This window comes from Leptopilina heterotoma, unplaced genomic scaffold, assembly GCF_015476425.1.
Source record: "Leptopilina heterotoma isolate Lh14 unplaced genomic scaffold, ASM1547642v1 Lhet_24, whole genome shotgun sequence".
Lineage (NCBI taxonomy): Eukaryota > Metazoa > Arthropoda > Insecta > Hymenoptera > Figitidae > Leptopilina > Leptopilina heterotoma.
Window position 1 is genome coordinate 1,284,606 of NW_025110956.1, and position 19,843 is coordinate 1,304,448.

Genomic DNA, 19,843 nt, shown 5'->3' on the forward strand with positions numbered 1-19,843 from the left:
AGTTTCCTCATTTCAGGTGTGGTATTGACAAAACTTATTGTTTGTATAGCATATATATGTTTTCAAATGGTATATCATGAAAAGATTTTGGAACATGAAGTCGTTAAGAAGAAACTTTACTCTATTAGATGCAGTTTCTTCTACTACCAATATACGTCGAGGTGTATAAATGTTTCAATATTCACGTTAGTATCATCTTATTTTATTAATGTTGGTGTGTGCTCTAAAGCATTCGCTTGTTGATTCACAAGTGCTTGAGTGTGTTCTGTGCGAAACTCACGATGGCCAAGGAAAAGATACTGCAAGACCTTGCCATCACTGATGAACCAACCCACACCGGATGACAACGACAAACAGGTCAGCACCAAGCCAGAACCGAACAAGACAAGACGCCGCTCGGTATCAAGACTGTAAATCCGAGATTTTATTCGCCCGGTATCGAGGTTTATAGTGTCTTCAGCGCAGCAATGTATGCCAGTATACGTGTGCCTGAGTTATGTCCGAACGTCGTGAAGCAAGACATTTGCATCTCTGCGTGTAAAGAGAGGGACATGTAGAAAGAGGAAAGAAGAATTTTTTCACTCACTCAAGGTTGAAGCTTCCAGATATCCCCATGCCGTCAACCAATCTTTATAAGAGAGGAGACACATAAATATTCCTCCAAAAACTGTTTGACGTACATTTTATTTGACCGAAAATCAAGTTAACGAAAAAAATACGTATATATATTTGCTGGGCAAGAAAAACCGAAATGAATACAAAAATCGTTCTAAAACATATTTGCATACCTGTAAATTCTCATTCACTTGAGATAAAATATATTGATAATATAGTTTACAATTCCATTCTCTTAAATAGAAGAAATTTATAATAAATTTAATTTTTTTTATTCTGGGGACGCTTGAATATTCCCCAACTGACAAACAACCAAAAAGTCATTTAAAAGGAAAAATTATTTAACACAATTGACATGCAACAGAATTGATATTTAACAAAATGGTCATGCAACAAAATTGTCATGTAATACGAATTGACAGTCATTTATGTTAATATTAATAATTTTTTCCTTTTGTCATTCTACTTTTGCTTGAGAGAATTGATTTTATTTCGTTTTTAAGACTATGCTAAATTATTAAATGGGAATGTTTTATATAAGCTTTTAAGTTTTCATCATTGTTATTAAAATTTTGAAATTATTCATATATACCTAAAAGTCCTACTTGACGGATTTAAAAAACCGAATAATAAAGAATTTATTTATCATTTGCTTTGAGGAGACATGGCGCAATAAAGTACTTAAAAAGGTAAAAACAAAATATTAAAAATTATAGTAGATTATAATCTATTATTATTTTTTAAAGCATTTGAACATATTAACCCTTTCTGGACCCTGATGAATCCAGCTGTTGGATTTTGTTGAGAATTTGTACTCGGGGGTTTCTGGGATCGCTGAATACGAATCAGACATCAGATTTTTAAAATATTCTAAATTCAAAATAGCGGATCCAATATGGCAGACAAGATTTTCAAAAATTGCTTCGATTTGCTTCTGCATCTGATTCATAATCAGCAAACCCCAAATTTCCGAGTAACAATTTTGAATAAAATTCAAACAATTTTTGAAAATCTCGTCCGCCATATTGAATCCGCCATTTTTAATTTTCAAAAACTAACAACAGATTCGTAATCAGCAATCCCAAAAACATTCGAGTAACAGTTTTGAAGCAAATTTAATAAAATTTAAAAATATTTTGATAATTTGTCAAAAAATTACCTTTGACGTCCAGCGGTTTCGATCAAAACCACTTGAGGCGCATGATTATTCCCCAAATGTCATTTGTCCGAACTGTCATTTTACCGAATTGTATTTAACCGAACTGTTATTTTAAGGAAATGTCACTTTTGTGAATCGATATTTTTACAAATTGTCACTTTTGCGAAGAGTCATTTTTGCGAAATATCATTTTTACGAATTGTCATTTTTACTAATAGTTATTGTTCCGAAATGTCATTTTTACGAAATGTCACTGTTGCGAATTGTCATTTTTGTGAAAATTGCTATAGTTATCATGTATGCATGTATAATAGATTTATACTATAGAAATTTTCGCAAAAATGATAATTCGCAACAGTGACATTTCGTAAAAATGACAATTAGAAAAAATGGCAGTTCGCATAAATGACAATTCGCAAAAATGACTTTTCGCAAAAATGTCGATTCGCAAAAATGACATTTCGTAAAAATGACAATTCGAAAAATGACATTTCGGAACAATAACTATTAGTAAAAATGACAATTCGTAAAAATGATATTTCTCAAAAATGACTCTTCGCAAAAGTGACAATTTGTAAAAATATCGATTCACAAAAGTGACATTTCTTTAAAACGACATTGGGAAAAAATGACATTTCGGAACAATAACGATTTGTAAAATAGAAGAATTCGTAAAAATGATATTTCGCAAAAGTGACACTTCGTTAAAATAACAGTTCGGATAATTGCAATTCAGTAAAATCACATTTCGGATAAATGACATTTGTGGAATAATTATGCGCCTCAACCACTTTTGATTTCTAATATCTATAACTTCGACAAAAATTAAGATATTTTTGATTTCTAAACGCCCACGACCCACAAATTTATTTTACTTTATGAAAAAATAGTAACGAGTGACACAAAAATCATCGTAAATAAATTGGCAGCCTTTAAGTCCCGTGTTACTTACGATATTTTTTATTCCAAAGGCACAAAAGTGGCGATTTCAGATAGTAGACGACAGGGAGTAAAAGTCATTCACTTGTTCAACTTGTATGAAAATGGCGGCCTTTTCATTCAAGTGAACAAATAAATGGCTTTTAGTTCCTGTCGGCTGCTATCTAAAAGCGCCTATTTTGTGCCTGAGGTATGAAAATATACATTTCAATAAATAATTCAAAATGTTGTAATTGTTACTCGGGGGTTTTCGGGTTCGCTGATTACACATTTGATGTCAGATTTCAAAAATTAACCATTTAGCTTCCTCAATATATAAAAATTGCGGTTTTGCAAACTTTTGAAAAACTATGTACAAAAGGGTTCGTCTAGAAGATTTGTTAAAAATAAAATTATATAAATCATTTATAAGTTGTTGTATAAATATTTGGTGAAATTTACACTTTCATTTGCCAATTGCTTCTATTTTATGATAGAATAATCATTTCAAAATATTAATATTAATATTAAATTAATTATGAAGAAAATATAAAATTTGAATTTTTTGTAGAAAAGAAAAATATTTCTTAATTTTATAAATTTTGATAAAATATATACTTTGTATACATCAATCGATTCGTTTTCTTGTCAGGAATGTAATTTTGAGAATAATTAATAAAAATATTAACAAATAAAAAAATTATTTCAAAAAATACAAAAAAAAATTTTTTCTGAATTTAAAAAAAATTGTATAAAAAAAAATTTTGTAGATATTTTTGAAAATCCTTGTGTCAGATTTTAGGTATTAATGACTGCAATAAACCTGCAAAATTTCAGGACAATCCATCAAAATTTGTATGAGATAATTTTTACACAATTTTTGTGACATACACACACATACATCTGGACATTTGCTCATAATTGAATATACATATGTTCTAGATGAAAATGAGTCCATATAACCTTCTTTTGAAAAATTGAAAATCGTCACCAATGCAAAGCTTCCTCATGACGAAGCAAAAGATACAACTTTTTGTTGTGAAGATGTCTATAAATTTAGTACAAGTTATTTCAGTTTCTTGCAGAATCGAGATTGAAATAAAATTGTTGCAATTTGTGATAATCGAAAAAAATGAATATACAATAAAAAACCAGAAACCAGATAAGAAGAAACCAAAAAATAAGCAAAAATAAAAGAAACAGGAACGATATCCAAATGAAATAATTGTCGCTATTCGAGATAATTTGAAAAAATGTAAAAATAAAAACGAGATCAGAATAAAATGTTCGTCTACTTTCGTGACAATAGGAAAAACAACTGCCTAACGCGAAAATGGGGAGACTGGGGTAAACCCACTCACTAGCGATATGACGCTATAAACTTAACTTAAGATAGAGATATTTGTACTGTAAATAGTACTTAACATTCAACCTATATTGACGAACTTTCGTTTAGTTTCATGAATTCAACATATAATCAGAGACGATCAATTGTTTTTAGAGGTGTCAGAAAAAAAACGTTTTTTGGATTTTTAAGGTTTTCCATCATTATTTTTGAGTCTTAATTTATTTGGCAAATTTTTTTTGTTGCTATTGGATGTCCTTATTCGAAGTATATTTATAGTTTTGTCTCATTTCAAAAAGATTTAATTAAATTTATTCTGAAATGTAAGGAATACACTCGGGGTAAAGCCGATCACTTAGTTTAAAATTTAAAATTTAAAATAAAATAATTTCACGTATTTTATTTTAACAATAACAAAATTTATGACTTGTTAAAACCAAAATTGTAACAACAGTTCACTTTCTCTTAATAAAATATAGCATTATTTAAATCCATAGTTGTAATTCATGAAACCTATATTCATTTTTTATTAAACTAATTTGTTGTTTATAGAATGGTTTATAGAACTCATAGTTTATCAATAATAAATCATACTTAAGACGGGAATAAGAAGATTTTTAATATTTAAAAAATAAAACTGTTCCGTCTAAATAAGATAAAGTGAGCGGGTTTACCCTGGAAAATTGTGATTTCGAAATTTGGTATATGTGAAATAAAAATTTTCTCTAAGTAAAACTAAAAAAGATAAATAAAAAATTTTTTATTATTTTTTTAGTAGAAATCATAAGCTTTTAAATGATATAAATTAACTTGGATTTAGAGAATAATTCCCTAGATTTTTACCGATCTGAAAAAAGTGAGCGGGTTTACCCCAGTCTCTCCTACTCAAATTTTTCGAGCTGTTAAGTAAATTCGAGTTTTAGAGAAAAGTCATATAATCTTCGCATATATATTATAATAAGCAAATTAAAATACACTTTGAAATTCAAGACTTATTTTCTTTATTAATTCATTGCACTAAATTTTAATTGTTTGCTGGATAGCGGATAGCGAAATAAACTACTTAAAAGTTGAAATAAAATATTCTATTCTTCAGGATCCTGTAAGGCTTACTCCTTACTAAAAAATAAGGTGACTTTCCGGATACAGTAATATTAAAAATTAGAGAAAAAACATTTTTATGTTTGTTTCAATAAATTTTGATTGCCTGCTGGATGGCGAATAGGGATAAAACTACTTAAAAGTTGAAATAAAATATTCTATCCTTCAGGAACCTGTAAGGCTCAATCAATCAATGTACAAGATTCTAGTTTCAAAATCCCTGACTTTCTAAATTTCCTTTGTAGAAAATTCAATTTTTTTAAATTGTTATCTGTGTTGTAAGTCAGTTTGAACTCTAAATTATGGGCACCCTTAGTTGCACGAATTATTTTGATTTCATTGAAATATGTCTGAGATGACATTTATTTCAATTTTCAACAGAAGCAAAGTCTTTCCAGTCCATTGACTTCATAACAATGTTAGAATTTGATCTTCTGATGACTTCTACAAAATCCATGAAATCATAATGATTCTTTTGACGTTTTATTGATTTTTCTACTTGATGGTGGAATGAATGTCTAGAATTTTTCTAAATAATAAATTTCTAATAGTTCCTTTCAGTTTTATTTGAATTTATATAAATGTCAAAAGACACCAATTTTTATTTTGACCTGTTCAGTTGCCGAGCCAAATGATAATATGTTTTTTATCTCTGATAAAGAGAAAAAATGGTAGAACGTGCTAGCAAGGTCTTCTTTTTTTCTCCCAGCAATTGTTTCATTCCAATTAACAGAAAAAGGTTTACTTGGCTCGTTAGTGCTCTAAACAGAAATAAAGCTTTGATTGAATAAAATTGCTCGTCTTGTAAATATTGCAGTTTTAAATGAATCCATTTTTGGAAATGTAATCATTTGAAGGTTAAATGAATTAATTCCATTCAGAGTATCTGAAAGGCCTTTTGAACGTATTCATATTAAGAGCTTATAAGGACAAAATATATGAATATGATTTGGATATGGACAAATGTTTGCTGAAGAAAAGTCAATCGTTTGGTTTATTTTGTTAGTTTACATCAAACTCCTAAAGAATGTTAGGTGAGAAGAATTGGAGCTTTTATTTAAGTAGTCTTTTTGATACAAAATGACAAAACTTTTTAATGGTCACAAAAACCTCCAAGCAGTAAATTTCATTAGTAATTAGTACTAAAGTTTGTGGATATATTAGTTCGATTTTGACAACATTTACTTTAAAGATTGGTACACTTGAGAAAAGCGCCCTTTATACATTTTATTAATTATGTCTATAGGTTTATCAGTTTTGATTATTATATTTAAAAATAATCTAAAATGTGGTTAATTAAAAATTAATATCATGTTCTTAATACAACTGTTTATAAGAAAATCGCTCTGCTTTCTGAGGGAGAAACCTCATAGTGATTTGGACTTCTTGATTTGTCCGTACCTTGGGAGTTTCGTGCTTGGTTGTTCTGTTGTCTGGCACGAGCGGAATGATAAATAGCACGTCGTTCGTCCACATCAGGCTACAGAGCTATTCACCCTTGTTGTCAGGACATTAGCGACGTTTACCTCGAGACTACTCCATCAAGCATGTCAGTCGAGCTGAAGAGGATATCGAACTGTCCTCAGCACCTTGGGGAATCAAATGGTCAGTGTCTCACATTCTCTGCTGAGTTGCCCAAAAACACTCTTCACCCCTTAACTTATACACAACTGTCCTTCTTAATTTAAATTGTTTCCTTAATAAATTGAGTGCTCCTTTATGAAAATATATTATTTTAAATATTTTAAATAATAGGAATATATTTGTTATATTATTTTAATCTTTGAGTTTATTTTATTAATTAATTCACATCATTTTTATAATTTTAACATAATGGATTTTAAGAATAATTTAAAATCTAAGATTAGATTTCGTATATACATGATTTAACTACTAGGCTAACTGATATACTAAACACTCCATCGACTGCTGTTGAAAAATACAATTTTTTCCTTTTACTTTTTGGTTCTCAATGATTAAATTGAATTTTAAAATAACTTTGTCAAAATTAAAAATTGAGAAAGAAAAAACAAATGGCAAATCCATTCTTCTTTAATTTATTATTGTCAAAGATATGATTACATTATATTTTTGGGTTCCATTCCCTGTTGAAAATTTTTTTGTAGGATCTTACACAGGATCCTGTTCCAGGAATATTCGTAAGATCCCTTACAAGTTCCTACGAAATTTTGTACATAAGAAAGCTACTACCCATGATTCCCTAATGAAACTTTATAAGTTTAAAGTGTGGTATCCTTTGTACCGAAACAAACAACAACATAGTACCCTGGGCAGTTTCCTTTGTAAAATCATTTGTAGGATCTTGCATTAACAATATGCAAATAAAAACCTTTGAAAGATCCTACACATGTTATTGTATGTTTTCCTTTAAATGGTTTTTTGTTTTAACGTTGATGATGGAAGAACTCATGTCAAACTATTGTTATTTCATCTAATTCTGAAACTTAACAGAATTAGATAATAGCTCTCTCATAATACATAAACAGTATTTAAATACATCAGGAAATTAGAAATAAGACTCAAACAGTAACTTTTATATTTAGCAATTGAGCAAAAAATGTTTCTTGGTATTATTTGTAGTATATTTGAAGGAATTAAATAGTCAAGAACTATACAATCCAGGAGGATGTGCAGGAGCATTATACGACGAAAGGCAATAAATAAGGGGGTCGATCGTTCTCCTTCTTTCCATTCTCGAGGCGTAAACATGCAGTATCAGATTCTGTGAATGTACATATATAATTAAGTATGCCGCTTTTCTGAACTTTGTGTGTTGATCCACCTATGTTACCTCTTTCTGTTAAACACAATACCAATTTTTACGCTTTATACGATTTTGTATAGCAAATTCGTGTAAGTATTCCGTAATATAAATCCTTTGTATTACTTTGCAAAACCCATTGGAATCCAGAGCTTACGAATTAAAACAACAGAGGTCCGTAATGGAATTTTCATTCTTGGGTGTCTATTTTCAAACTTCATTTCCATTTTTTGGTACTTTAACTATTATAAGCAAATAGAAGGACAATAGTCATATGGGAGTGAGTAAAAGAATTTTTAAAAATATATTATTGATAACAGAATCTTTTAAATAAATTTTTAATTGATTTAAATAAAACAGACAGTTTTACCGTATAATGATGTTATCATAAACTCACTATGAATGCTTAGATCACATTTTTTATTATTTACATAAATGTGTGAAAATATTAACTTTTTAGAAAAGTCTGATTTTTGTCATACACCGTTTAATCATGCATGTCTATTAGGATAATAATTATGTACTAAAGTATTTAAAGCCACCTAAGTCAAATTCAGTCGCATTTTATTTTATTTAAACTTACCTTTATTCTGCAACATCCTAATTTTAACATTTCTAAAAATCGCCCAATAAATAGTGAATAATTTTTAATAATAAATTGAAACCGAGGAAGATCATTACTGATACCAAAGTGGATCATAGCTTTCAACGATTTGATCTACTTCTGTATCATAAAGTAATCCTTTGGGAAAAACTGATGGGACTAGGGGTTGGTATGATGGTATGGAATTGATTTATGGTAATAGTAGAGTAACTAGAAACACCTATATATAATATTCAATGCCTATTGGAGATAAGCCGAATTACATTTTGATGGGACATCGTTTGTTTTAACAATGGACCGTTAGCGCGTTGATAATTATGTTAAAGTAGAAAAAGATAAAATGAACAATTTGAGGAGCAATAAAACACAGAGTTTTTGACACTAAAAATTTATTTCGCTTATGCAAAAAGCAAAGAGACTTTAAAAAGTTAAATGTATAAATATTTTAATACAATAATGTTTTTCTCTTTCTTTCTTTAATTATATATTTAAAGACAAGGGAGAATCTGATGGTAAATCTTATATTTTAAAAGTGTAATATAGGTGAGTTTTTATATTTTCTAATATACATTCCTTTTATTAATATTTGGATATTTTTAAACTTTACAAGCATTTTTTACTATATATATTATATATATTTTAGCAAGTAACTGATATTTAAAATCTAATATATCTTGAGTGCTACTTTTTTAATAAGTATGATCTTAACTTTCGATAAAATTAATATTTTCAATTAAATAAATTAAATATAAATCGTTCTATAATATTATTTTAAATTTGTACGATGACAATGTTAAATTTCCACTACTTTTATTAAAATTCATTATTACTCTCTGTGTGTATAGCACGAAATTTGAATTGAAGGTTCAACAGATTAAATTTTGTTGATTACATTTAACACGTCAAGTGTGGCTCATTTCAAGGTCCATAGATGTATATGTTCAGGTAGGTATCTCCAGATAGACGCTCGCTTCTCCCTACCTTTATAACTACTGCTGACATGAGCGTTTATGTCTACATAAATTCTCATTTAAGCTCCGATAATAAAGTAAGCAAGAGGGGGATAGACACACTGGCCAGGTTTGGCGGATGATGCATGCATTACAAACTGCACTTAACTTAACGGAAGGGTTCAGATCTCTCTATGCTTTAAGCCTTCTAATTTTTTTTAATGTTGGAAAGAACTGAAAATATTAGTAAATATGTTTAATATTATAAATTAAATTCACCCAATTATAGCAGAAAATCACTTTAAAAGTTTGATGTATAACATTTTTGTAAAATTTAAATAAACATTTGATATATAAATTTGAACCGTAAATTGATAGAATCAATACAAATGCTTTTTCATAGAAGCACCGAAAGTTATTAAAATACATTTTTTTATCAATTTTAACTGTTTTTCGCGTTTTACAATTCTTTCAAAGCACGTTTCACATTTTTGAAGCTAAAAATTTTAAAGTAGAATAACTTTTTATGAATTTTTGATATTAAATTGTAACTTATTTTGAATTGAAATTATAACATTTACTTTAACTGCATATCCATGCACAATTTTTAACTTGATATAGATATGAATAATAATATAAGATTCAGAAACATTTAAATTATAATATATAGGTATGGTAAACAAATTTGTATTATTAATTGACAAATTAAAATGTTCTATCTAAATGATAGTTTCAAGCATTATTTATTAATTTAAAATTATAATTTAATAAAATTACAATTTAAATGTACGGCAAGCGTTCCATGCAATCTTGTCAACCTTACAGCGCAAGATTACCGCAAGCTTGACAGAGATGTCAAAATGTCCACTATATAGCAAGCTATCCTTGAAATGTTGTAATCTTGCTGTGAAAGCTTCCTGCAATCTTGCAACTAAAAATAATTTTTTTTAATTTGAAACATTAAATAACTTTTAAATCACTTAAAATATAGCAAAGTGAACCACACCACGGCATTCAGAAGACTCAAATCAATAAAAAATGCTTATTCTTAATTTTTATTTTTAGAAACCATTTGCAAAATATTGAGGCAAAATAAAAAAAAAGTTGTGAAACGAATTTCTATTTCACTTATCACACTGTTATTCGGCAGCTATATTTCCAATCGATTTGAAACTCGGGGCAAATTTGCACACTGCCATAAGTATAAATGATGTAGAAGATCAAATTTATCAGATGTAAAATACGAAAATAAAAGCGTAATTAGTGATCTTGCCCAATGCTGATTTCGCCCTAATCTACTAGAACGTTCTTAATAATTACAAAGAATTGTTATAAACAATTTGTCAAGAAATTATAAATCCAGATGTTCATTACATGAACATTTTGCTTCCTCTTTACGATCTGCAAAAATATTTACTTCCTCGTGGAGGAATAATTAACATTGAAAGAACAATTATAATAAATTGAGTTCTGAAATCCACAGTTATAGTGCCGCCATCTTTAAGGAAGTTAGAAGAGAAGAGTAAGTTTTATTTGAAGTGAAAATAACGTATAATAAAACGTGGGCATATATACCCTGTTAGATGTTTTGTACATTATTTGATACGAATATTTGTTTTAGAAAGAAAAAGTATTTACTCAGAATTTTTTTTTAGCAGAGCGTAATTACAAACATGTTAACGAATGAATTATCATCATGCCGAGGAAACAATCTTTGATTTACTGCAAGAGACTCATATTTGAGAGGATAGACGCAGATTCCCTGGCGCGGTGGGGTTCTCTGATAAGTGTCACCGATAATATGCTAATAATGATTTGTGGTGACGGGGATTCCGGGTTAATCTACCCAAACGGTTCACAAAAGCGATCCACGTTAAGAATTTCAAATCATATTCCGTCATATTTGAGAAAAATATGAACAGTTTAACGGCTTCTTAGTATTTTCCAATCTTAAAAAAGCAATATTTTTAGTCTTAGAGGATCATATTCGCTGAAGAGGGGTTGGTGAAATTTTTATCAATGAAGATTTACGTATGCTGTTGAAAGTTATTTTTTAAGCAATACTTGGCATAGAAGAAATCTTTGGTCTGACACAATTTTGCATAAATACAAATAATCAAACATTTTCCAAACTGAGGACCAAAATAAGCTACCCTTGTCTTACAGCTTTCCTAGATCAATTTATGTACTAATTTTGTGAATCACAACAAACTAGTAAATACAAGGAGATGAAATATCTTTTTAAAAGTTGTTGATTTATTGTGAAACTTATTACATAATTCACTGTTTAAATGACTAAATATGTAACTGACTTATTAAGTTCCTAGACTGACTGACTTTCAATATTGTATATGTTAGGCTCAAAAGCCGAAAACGGCCAATGGCCGAAAAAAACAGCCAAACCTAGTTTTGGCAAGTGCAGTTTTGCCAAAACTAGGTTTGGACGTTTCACTTCGGCCATTGGCCGTTTTAAATTGACAAATCTAGCTTTGGCAATTTAAATTTGGCCATTGGACGTTTCCAATTGCCAAAACTAGTTTTGCTTAGACTTTTGCCAAAACGAAGTGAAACGTCCAAACCTAGTTTTGGCAAAACTGCACTTGTCAAAACTAGGTTTGGCTGTTTTTTTCGGCCATTGACCGTTTTCGGCTTTTGAGCCTAACATATGTATATAGGATAATTTCATGGTCACATTTTATAGGACGTATTGATATTTACGCAATAACTTACAAATGAGTCAAATTCCTGAAAGGACCCTCCCAAAACCTTTTAATTTTCTTTTTCGTTGTTATGTGGTTATTTTAATAGTATTTTATATAAGAAATCATAATACCAAAGGATTTTGCAAACAAATTTTTGTTATTAACTAATGAAAATGCGGACCCAATATGACGACTAAATTTTTTAACCCTTTGAGCCACGTAATTCTGGAAGAGTAGAAATGTTTCAAACATATATACGGTATACTACCTTTTCGGGGTCGTTGATTATGAATGCGATGTCAAATTTTCAAAATATTAAAAATCCAAAATGGCGGAATTAATATGTCGGACAACTTTTCCAAAAATTGATTCAATTTCCTTAAAAATTAAAAATCGGGGGATTTGTAATCATGGATCCCCAAAAACCAAGGTATAATGAGTTTCAAGCGAATCTAAATGACTTAATTTTTAATAGATTTTTAAAAAAGTCATCCACCATTTTTAGTTTTAAAGATAATGAAATTCTAACACCGGATTCGTAATCAACAATGTTAAGAACCCCCGAATAACGAAGTTTAATCAATTTTTGTTTATTTGGGGAAGTTTTTAAAAAAAATTTATTCTTGGAGTGAAATTTTGTTATTTTTTTAAAGAAAATTATGACTTTTTGAAATAGGTGTGACCCTTGTGTCACGCTGTCTTAAGGGGTTAAAAATTGGCAGATTTGTCTAAAATCTAAAAAACACTCAGGAAGTTTTTAAAGTTATGGAATTCGAATTTAATGTAAATTGTAAATCAGAAAAGTAGCGTTCTACATACATACATAATATTTTCTATTGGCATTTTTGGAATTCTTACTACCCGAAACGAAAAACTAAACACGAATTTACAAATTCTAAGCAATGTACAGACAAAACTCTGATTTTATTTATATAGATTGTAATTCCTGTGACAAAATAAATAAGAATAAGTGTTTAAATTTTTGTTGAATAAAAAGTATTGAAATTTTGAATAATTTAATTTAGAAAGGGCATAGGGGCCCCCGTAACAATTCCTGTAAATATACATAGCAAATTAATTGTTGAAAATATTAAAGTTTTTCTTTTATAGATAAAATTGACTATGTTGCTCCAATTGATTAGTTTTATTTGTTTCCTGATTTTTTTAATAAATATACACACTAATATAATTCATAATAAAATTACACTGTTTAAAAAAATAATAATTTGCATATTTTAATACTAAATATATTCAGTTTGATTAAAATATAAATCTGTAGTTGATGGTTATTTAGGTTAATATTTTCAAATCAATGCAGGTAAATACAAAAAACAAAGGAAAAACTCGCACATTTTAAGGAAAATTATCAATTATTTAATAAAAACAAAGCTTCGGAGATGAAATTAAACTTTTACTCGGGCCAACTAGTAAAATTTGATTATTTATAAAAGCAATAATTAGTCGAGAAATCAAAAATGTCATTTTCAGAAGAAACACCCATATTCTTTAAAAAATAAATAATTTTCATCAAACAACAAGAAAATGTCTTAAATCAACAAGAGCAACAAACCAGAAATGACAAAATTACATGCTATTTTATGCATTAACTTAAAAAGTGGTGTTTAGCTCCAAAATAAAATTTTTGGGGGTGTTTAAGATCTTTTTTAACCTTCAGAGGGTCGGGATGGCCAGTATAGTGGCCACCATTTATTATGACGAATCTTTTTATCGAATTGACTTCTTATTTATAAATTTTTTTAAATAAAAAACTACTAAAATCTGTGAAAACTTACCAGCTCTCTAAAGGTTAACATTTAAAAGACATTGTCAAAAAATACTTTAAAGAATAAAAGCTCAGGAAACGAACTTTCAAAAATTAACTATGTTTTGGGGCAAAATTTCTCAAGTGTACTCGCCTTTCATAGAAGTAGTTTGGGTTGCAGTTTCACAGGGCACAGTGGTTGGAGAGGCTATATTTTATGCGAAAAATTAGAAAGACTGCACCGATTGCAACGAAACCTTAGGATATATTTAATTTTGTCGTACTAAATGCGAATGTATCATAAAATTTAAAATTAGACAGTTGACAGACGTCAAAGTGACTGTCAATTTTATCAAAAATGAGTGTTTCTGCACAAAGATAACACCATTTTAAAACTCACGGATAACAAATTTTATGTCAAATTAAAAATTTGCCAGTTGACAGCTGTCAAAGTGATTGCCAACTTTACCAAAAATGAATAAATCTTCACAAAAACTTCATCTATTAGATTTTTAGACCCGTTGATCTTGAATTTCACGTAAAAGTTATAATTAGACAGTTAACAGCTGTCAATTTTATTCAAACAAAATTTTATTTAACAATATACTTAAATTGACAGAATTCATTTTTAAAAAAGTTATAAACAAAAGTAAAAAGGTGGGTCGATTTTGACTATGTTCCTCTAATAATACCAAAGGATTATGCAAACAAATTTTTGTTATAATATTGAAAATTATATCAGATTTTCAAAATTAAAGATAGCAGACCCAATATGGCTACTAAAGTTTTTAAAAATTGGCATATTAGTCTAAAATATTTACTAGGGAAGTTCCTGAAGTTACGGAATTCGAATTTAATGTGATGAAATTGTAAATTGTAAAGTTGCTTTCTATCTCTTTCTTTTTTTTAATCACTGAACCGTATTATAACACTTCTAATTATAGTTATGTAGTTTACAAACAATTTTGCATTTTTTAAGTCTGACAGCAGATTTTCATCCATTTTCAAAATTTTGATCGCCGTATTTTAAAATTCTTTTGAAATTTTGAATTTCTTAAATCTGACTTCCATGTCAGATGATTAAATTTTAAAAAGAAAATGTTTTAAAGTAACAAGGGGAACGAACCAGAAATTACAAAATTACATATTTTATGCATTAACTTAAACGATTTTTAGCTCTAATATAAAAGTTTAGGGGTGTTTAAGCTCTTTTTTAACATTAAAAAATCATTTTCGCATTAAAAAACATTGTCAAAAAATACTTTAAAGAAAAATAGCTCAGTAAACGAACTTTTAAAAATCCACTGTTTTTGGGGCAAAATTTCGCAAGTGTACTCGCCTTTCACAGAAGTAGTTTGGGTTGCAGTTCCACGGGGGTGAAAAATAGGTATTAAATAATTTGAAGTAAAGTTTATTAAGGCATATGGAAATTTTTAAGTGAAAAAAGAAATATGTATTGTTTTTGTAATTTTTATGTAATACCTACTTGACGAAAAATTTTGAATATAAATTATTTCAATTTAAAATTGAAAGGGCAGTAATATCTACTTCTGATGCTAATTTCATAATTGAAATTTGACGTTTTTATTACCATTCAATATTATTATTGTAAAAGTTAAAAAAACCCATTTGATATTAATATTGCCCATGTGAAAAAAGTTCCCAGGAAAGCACTCCTAGGAAATTCCGTTAAAAATTTCATTAATTTATCGTAAAAATTAAATTTGTTAACATAAGGTAAACATGTTACAGTATGTTACAATATAAGGTAAACCGTTTCAGAGTTCATAAAATTTTATTACATTTTGATTGCATAATATACCATATATCAATAATTTAATATTGATGATGATCTTTTAATTTTTATTAGAGGTTAAAAATTATAACTTAATGTTCAGATGACATCTTAGAACATATTTGATAACTTCTTTCTGAATAAATTTTACAGAGGGTTTTTACAGTATTGCAAAAAAATTCTTTTGAAGCATTGTCTGAGAAGGTAAATTTTCAAGTACTCTTGAATACTCTTTGACGAAGTTAAACAAAAATATTCTGAATATCAGATTAACACCGATAAATGACATTTCTGATTTCCGAACGTTCTTAAAATGATCTACTATCTGATTTTGACTCCTTTGCTATGCAGCCCGTGTTACATCTATGAAAGGCGAGTAGTATAGTATTTAAGGTTGATTCAACACTGAAAGTAAAATTTAATCACTTATAGTTCAATTAATGATTCGACTCTTGCTTTCACACATCCCCTACTATTGAAATTTGTTAAAAATACCGGTTTTCTAAAATAAAACAACGTTAAACTGAACCTTAAACCCTTTAAAAATCGCCATGTATGTAAAATTACTCGTGCAAAAATTTCCACATTTGTTCATAATTTCTAAACTGTATATTTTAAAATAATAAATTAATATTATTTTTATTAATAATTATTATTAATTAATCGTCTGGATTTTCCCATGGACTATTTAATTTATTCTACAACTGTATAACATTCACAAATTATTTAAATTCAAGTATTTAATTTTAAATTCCATATCGTAACCTCCACATTTAAAATTAAGCAGTTTACTTAAAGTGAAAAAAAGAAAAATTAATTTAAAAAAAGGAGTTAAATTTTTTTTGGAAAATTTTCTTGTAAGCATCAGAAAGTACATCAAAAATGCTATAATATACGTTTTTTATAAATTAAAATCCATAAAGTTTTGTCCGACTTATAGGGTTTTAAAAATCTCAATGTTATCGGAAACGTAAAAACATTTACCTCCCCTACTTTTTACAATTTTTTAATATTTTAGGAATTTGTTATTCTTATAGAGAACAAAAAATTACCAAAGTTTGGTAATTGGTTTGTACCCCTAAAAGTTTTCAACAAACTATAATACGTTTAAAATATAAAATTAACTTGTTAAAAGTAGTTTATTGAATTTTTACCGACAAAATAGTACTTAGCTATCATTTTTGGATAGTTTATACATCATTTTATCCAATAAAAATAGAAAAAAATTATTATTAGACTACATACAGGTGTAAATTATCATCACTAATGAAAACAAAATAGATGCTCACAACCTACGTCATTTAGTGAAGAACAGAAGGGATAATATCCGTGTTTAAATAGAAGTTTTTAATGTTAAAAAAATGAATGTAATATTAAAGCCTAGATAGTTGTGTACATTATGCTTCTTTACACGTATTTAAAATTGTAAACCAGAAGCAATTCCACGAAACGATTGCATAATACTGTTTTTAAAGTAAATAATAATTAAAGTACATAATTAAATCAAATAATTGATAATTCAAATTTAAACTAAATGCGTCAAAAAATTGGAAATTAGGAAAATGCTCTTAATAAAAAGGGCTATGTAACAAACAATTCTCAGATTAGTTACAATTTAAATACGAAGATCATATAAGCGGGTGACAATGAGAAATCACACTTTTTCTATTTTGGTCCTTACTGCTATCATTCTTGGTAAGCTGAAATTAAATTTTCAATGAATAAACACTCTTTCATGGTATTTCAGTGTGTTTTTTCTTCAAATAAAAGAATTTTCTAGATTTAAAATGAAAAATTTTCTTAGTTGTGAATGCAGGGAAACCGCAGAAGATTGTAAGTGGACGAATTGTGACCTACAATGAATTTCCTTATTTAGTATCACTAAAACATATGAATGAAGAATCATTGGAACATATTTGTGGAGGTGCAATTATTAGCAAATGGCATATTTTAACTGCAGCACATTGTTTGGACAATAAAACTTCTAATGATCTATATGTAGCAGTTGGAACCAATCATCGCGATTTCGGTGGCGATATTTATCCAATTTCCGACTTCGCAGTTTCAAATGAATACGATGATGATGACGAATATTATCTAGGCGATATCGCAATTCTTCTCGTAAGTCGTTTATAACTTTAAGAATTAACTCTTTTTCGATGCCCAGTATCTACGTAGGACATTCATGTCCGTTCAAAGAAAATACTATGGAGACTTTATTTCTGGAGGAAATAAAACCAATAGCAGGATTTCAGTAATCAATTTATTATAAAAATATCGTTTCTTATATGATTTTAATAAACAATTATTTTTTATCACATATAAACAAAAGTATCGGATTTAGATATCTGCTATTTGCAATCGTCACTTTTGTGCATTTGGAATAAAAAATATCGTAGCTACGATATTATTTTGTTTCCATGTTACCTAGGTAACACGGAAAAAATGCACCTTAACTTGCTTACTTGATTGTATCAATATTCAGAAATATTTGTTATTAATATTTTAATGCAATTTTGTAAAAAATGTTATGTCCAGTTGGAGTATCCACTAGAGGTAAAATCTGATTCTTCCTGGAAAATTATTAAATTAGCAAGTGAAAGTTATCCTGTGGGTACTGAAGTTGTTGTTGCCGGATGGGGTGATACTTACTTTAATTCAACCGAAGGATCAGAAGATTTGTTGCACATTCACACACATCTTGCCGACGTTTCAGAATGCGAAAATGGTGCTAAAATTCGAGAAGAATATCATTTATGCACTCTCTCGACTAATGGAATGGATGCTTGTCAAGTGAGTCAATTTTGTTTATCTTAAGATTAACCAGCAAGAATTATACTTTTTACTTTACAAGGAATGTAAGAAATTGTAGCAAAATTTATTTAAAGAATGAAACTCACGCATTCATTTGTCTTTCATAAATTTTTTTCGCTCGCAAGATTCTTGTTCGATGTTCTTCCAGTGCTTTCTCGCTCGAATGCATTAATAATAAATAATCTTTTTCTATGGATAATACCTACATTTTTCTATTGACATAAAGACACATGTTGCATTACCGAAATCTTTAGAACTTCTCTTAATGTGTCTGCTCAAATAACCTCTTGAAGACGTCCTTTAGATATAAGACGTTTTTTGAAGAGACATGCACTTACAAAAGACACTCGATTACCTACATCTTCGTGTCTTCTAAACTGAGATTAAAACTGGTGACGAGTTCTCTCATTACCTGAATGCTGTAATAGATTAGTGATAATTGCTAAAAAAAATTTATTTTACGTTACAGGGTGACAGTGGTGGTCCATTAGTAGCTAACGGAGAACTAATTGGACTAGTATCACATGGAGAGGAATGTGGCATATATCCTGGAGTGTATACTAACGTGTTTAAATACAAAAGTTCTATTGAAGAAACAATTGCATTAAAAACGTGATATACTGAAAGATATTGACAAATGATTAATTATATATAAAAACTTAATTGATTAATAAAAAATAATATAATTTATTATTTTTTAATTTAATTCATCTTTTGGCTTTGCGTGAAAAGAAGCTTGACTCGCAGCTCTTTTAGTTAATTCACTGCTTCCTTTTCAGAATCCGCCATATTAGTTCCGCCAGTTTGAACTTTGAAAATCTGACATCAGATACGAAATCGACGACTCCGTCAATTCCTAATTACAAAGCTTCATAAATATCTGCCAAATTAAAAATTTTGGTCCGCTACATTGGATCCGCCATTATGAATTTTGTAAATCTGACATCAGATTAGTAATAACGACACACAGAGAAAAACTGAACTCAAAATTAGTCGAAAAAGTGACTCATTATGAGCTGCAACAAAAATGAACCTCGCAGATGGTGCCACGTTCTATGTCATTTAACATGGACTCATTTTGAGTTGCAACAAAAATGAGTCCAAGTTTTTTCTGTGGCATATCAAATAATAATTAAGAATTTATAGAATTATGTTTTATACATTACTTCGAGGATTTCAAGGTCACTAATTACAAATCTTAGATCATACAGTTTAAGAAAATGTTGCGCCTGTTTGCGAGTTTTTCTATTTAACTTAACCCGGGGAGCGTAAGGTTAAAAATTGTAACACACAGCG

The 19,843-nt window shown here is 28.7% G+C and overlaps 1 protein-coding gene across 1 annotated transcript in view; it reads left to right on the forward strand.

The window, feature by feature from the left end:
* The window catches only part of LOC122502986 (chymotrypsin-1-like), a 39,185-nt gene extending 20,022 nt beyond the window's left edge, over positions 1–19,163 (forward strand). Inside the window, exons 2-4 of the mRNA XM_043613361.1 lie at positions 17,538–17,854; positions 18,272–18,526; positions 19,017–19,163. Of these exons, the coding sequence (XP_043469296.1) occupies positions 17,538–17,854; positions 18,272–18,526; positions 19,017–19,163 (719 nt within the window). The remainder of the gene's footprint in view (positions 1–17,537; positions 17,855–18,271; positions 18,527–19,016) is intronic.
* Positions 19,164–19,843: the final 680 nt, after the last annotated feature.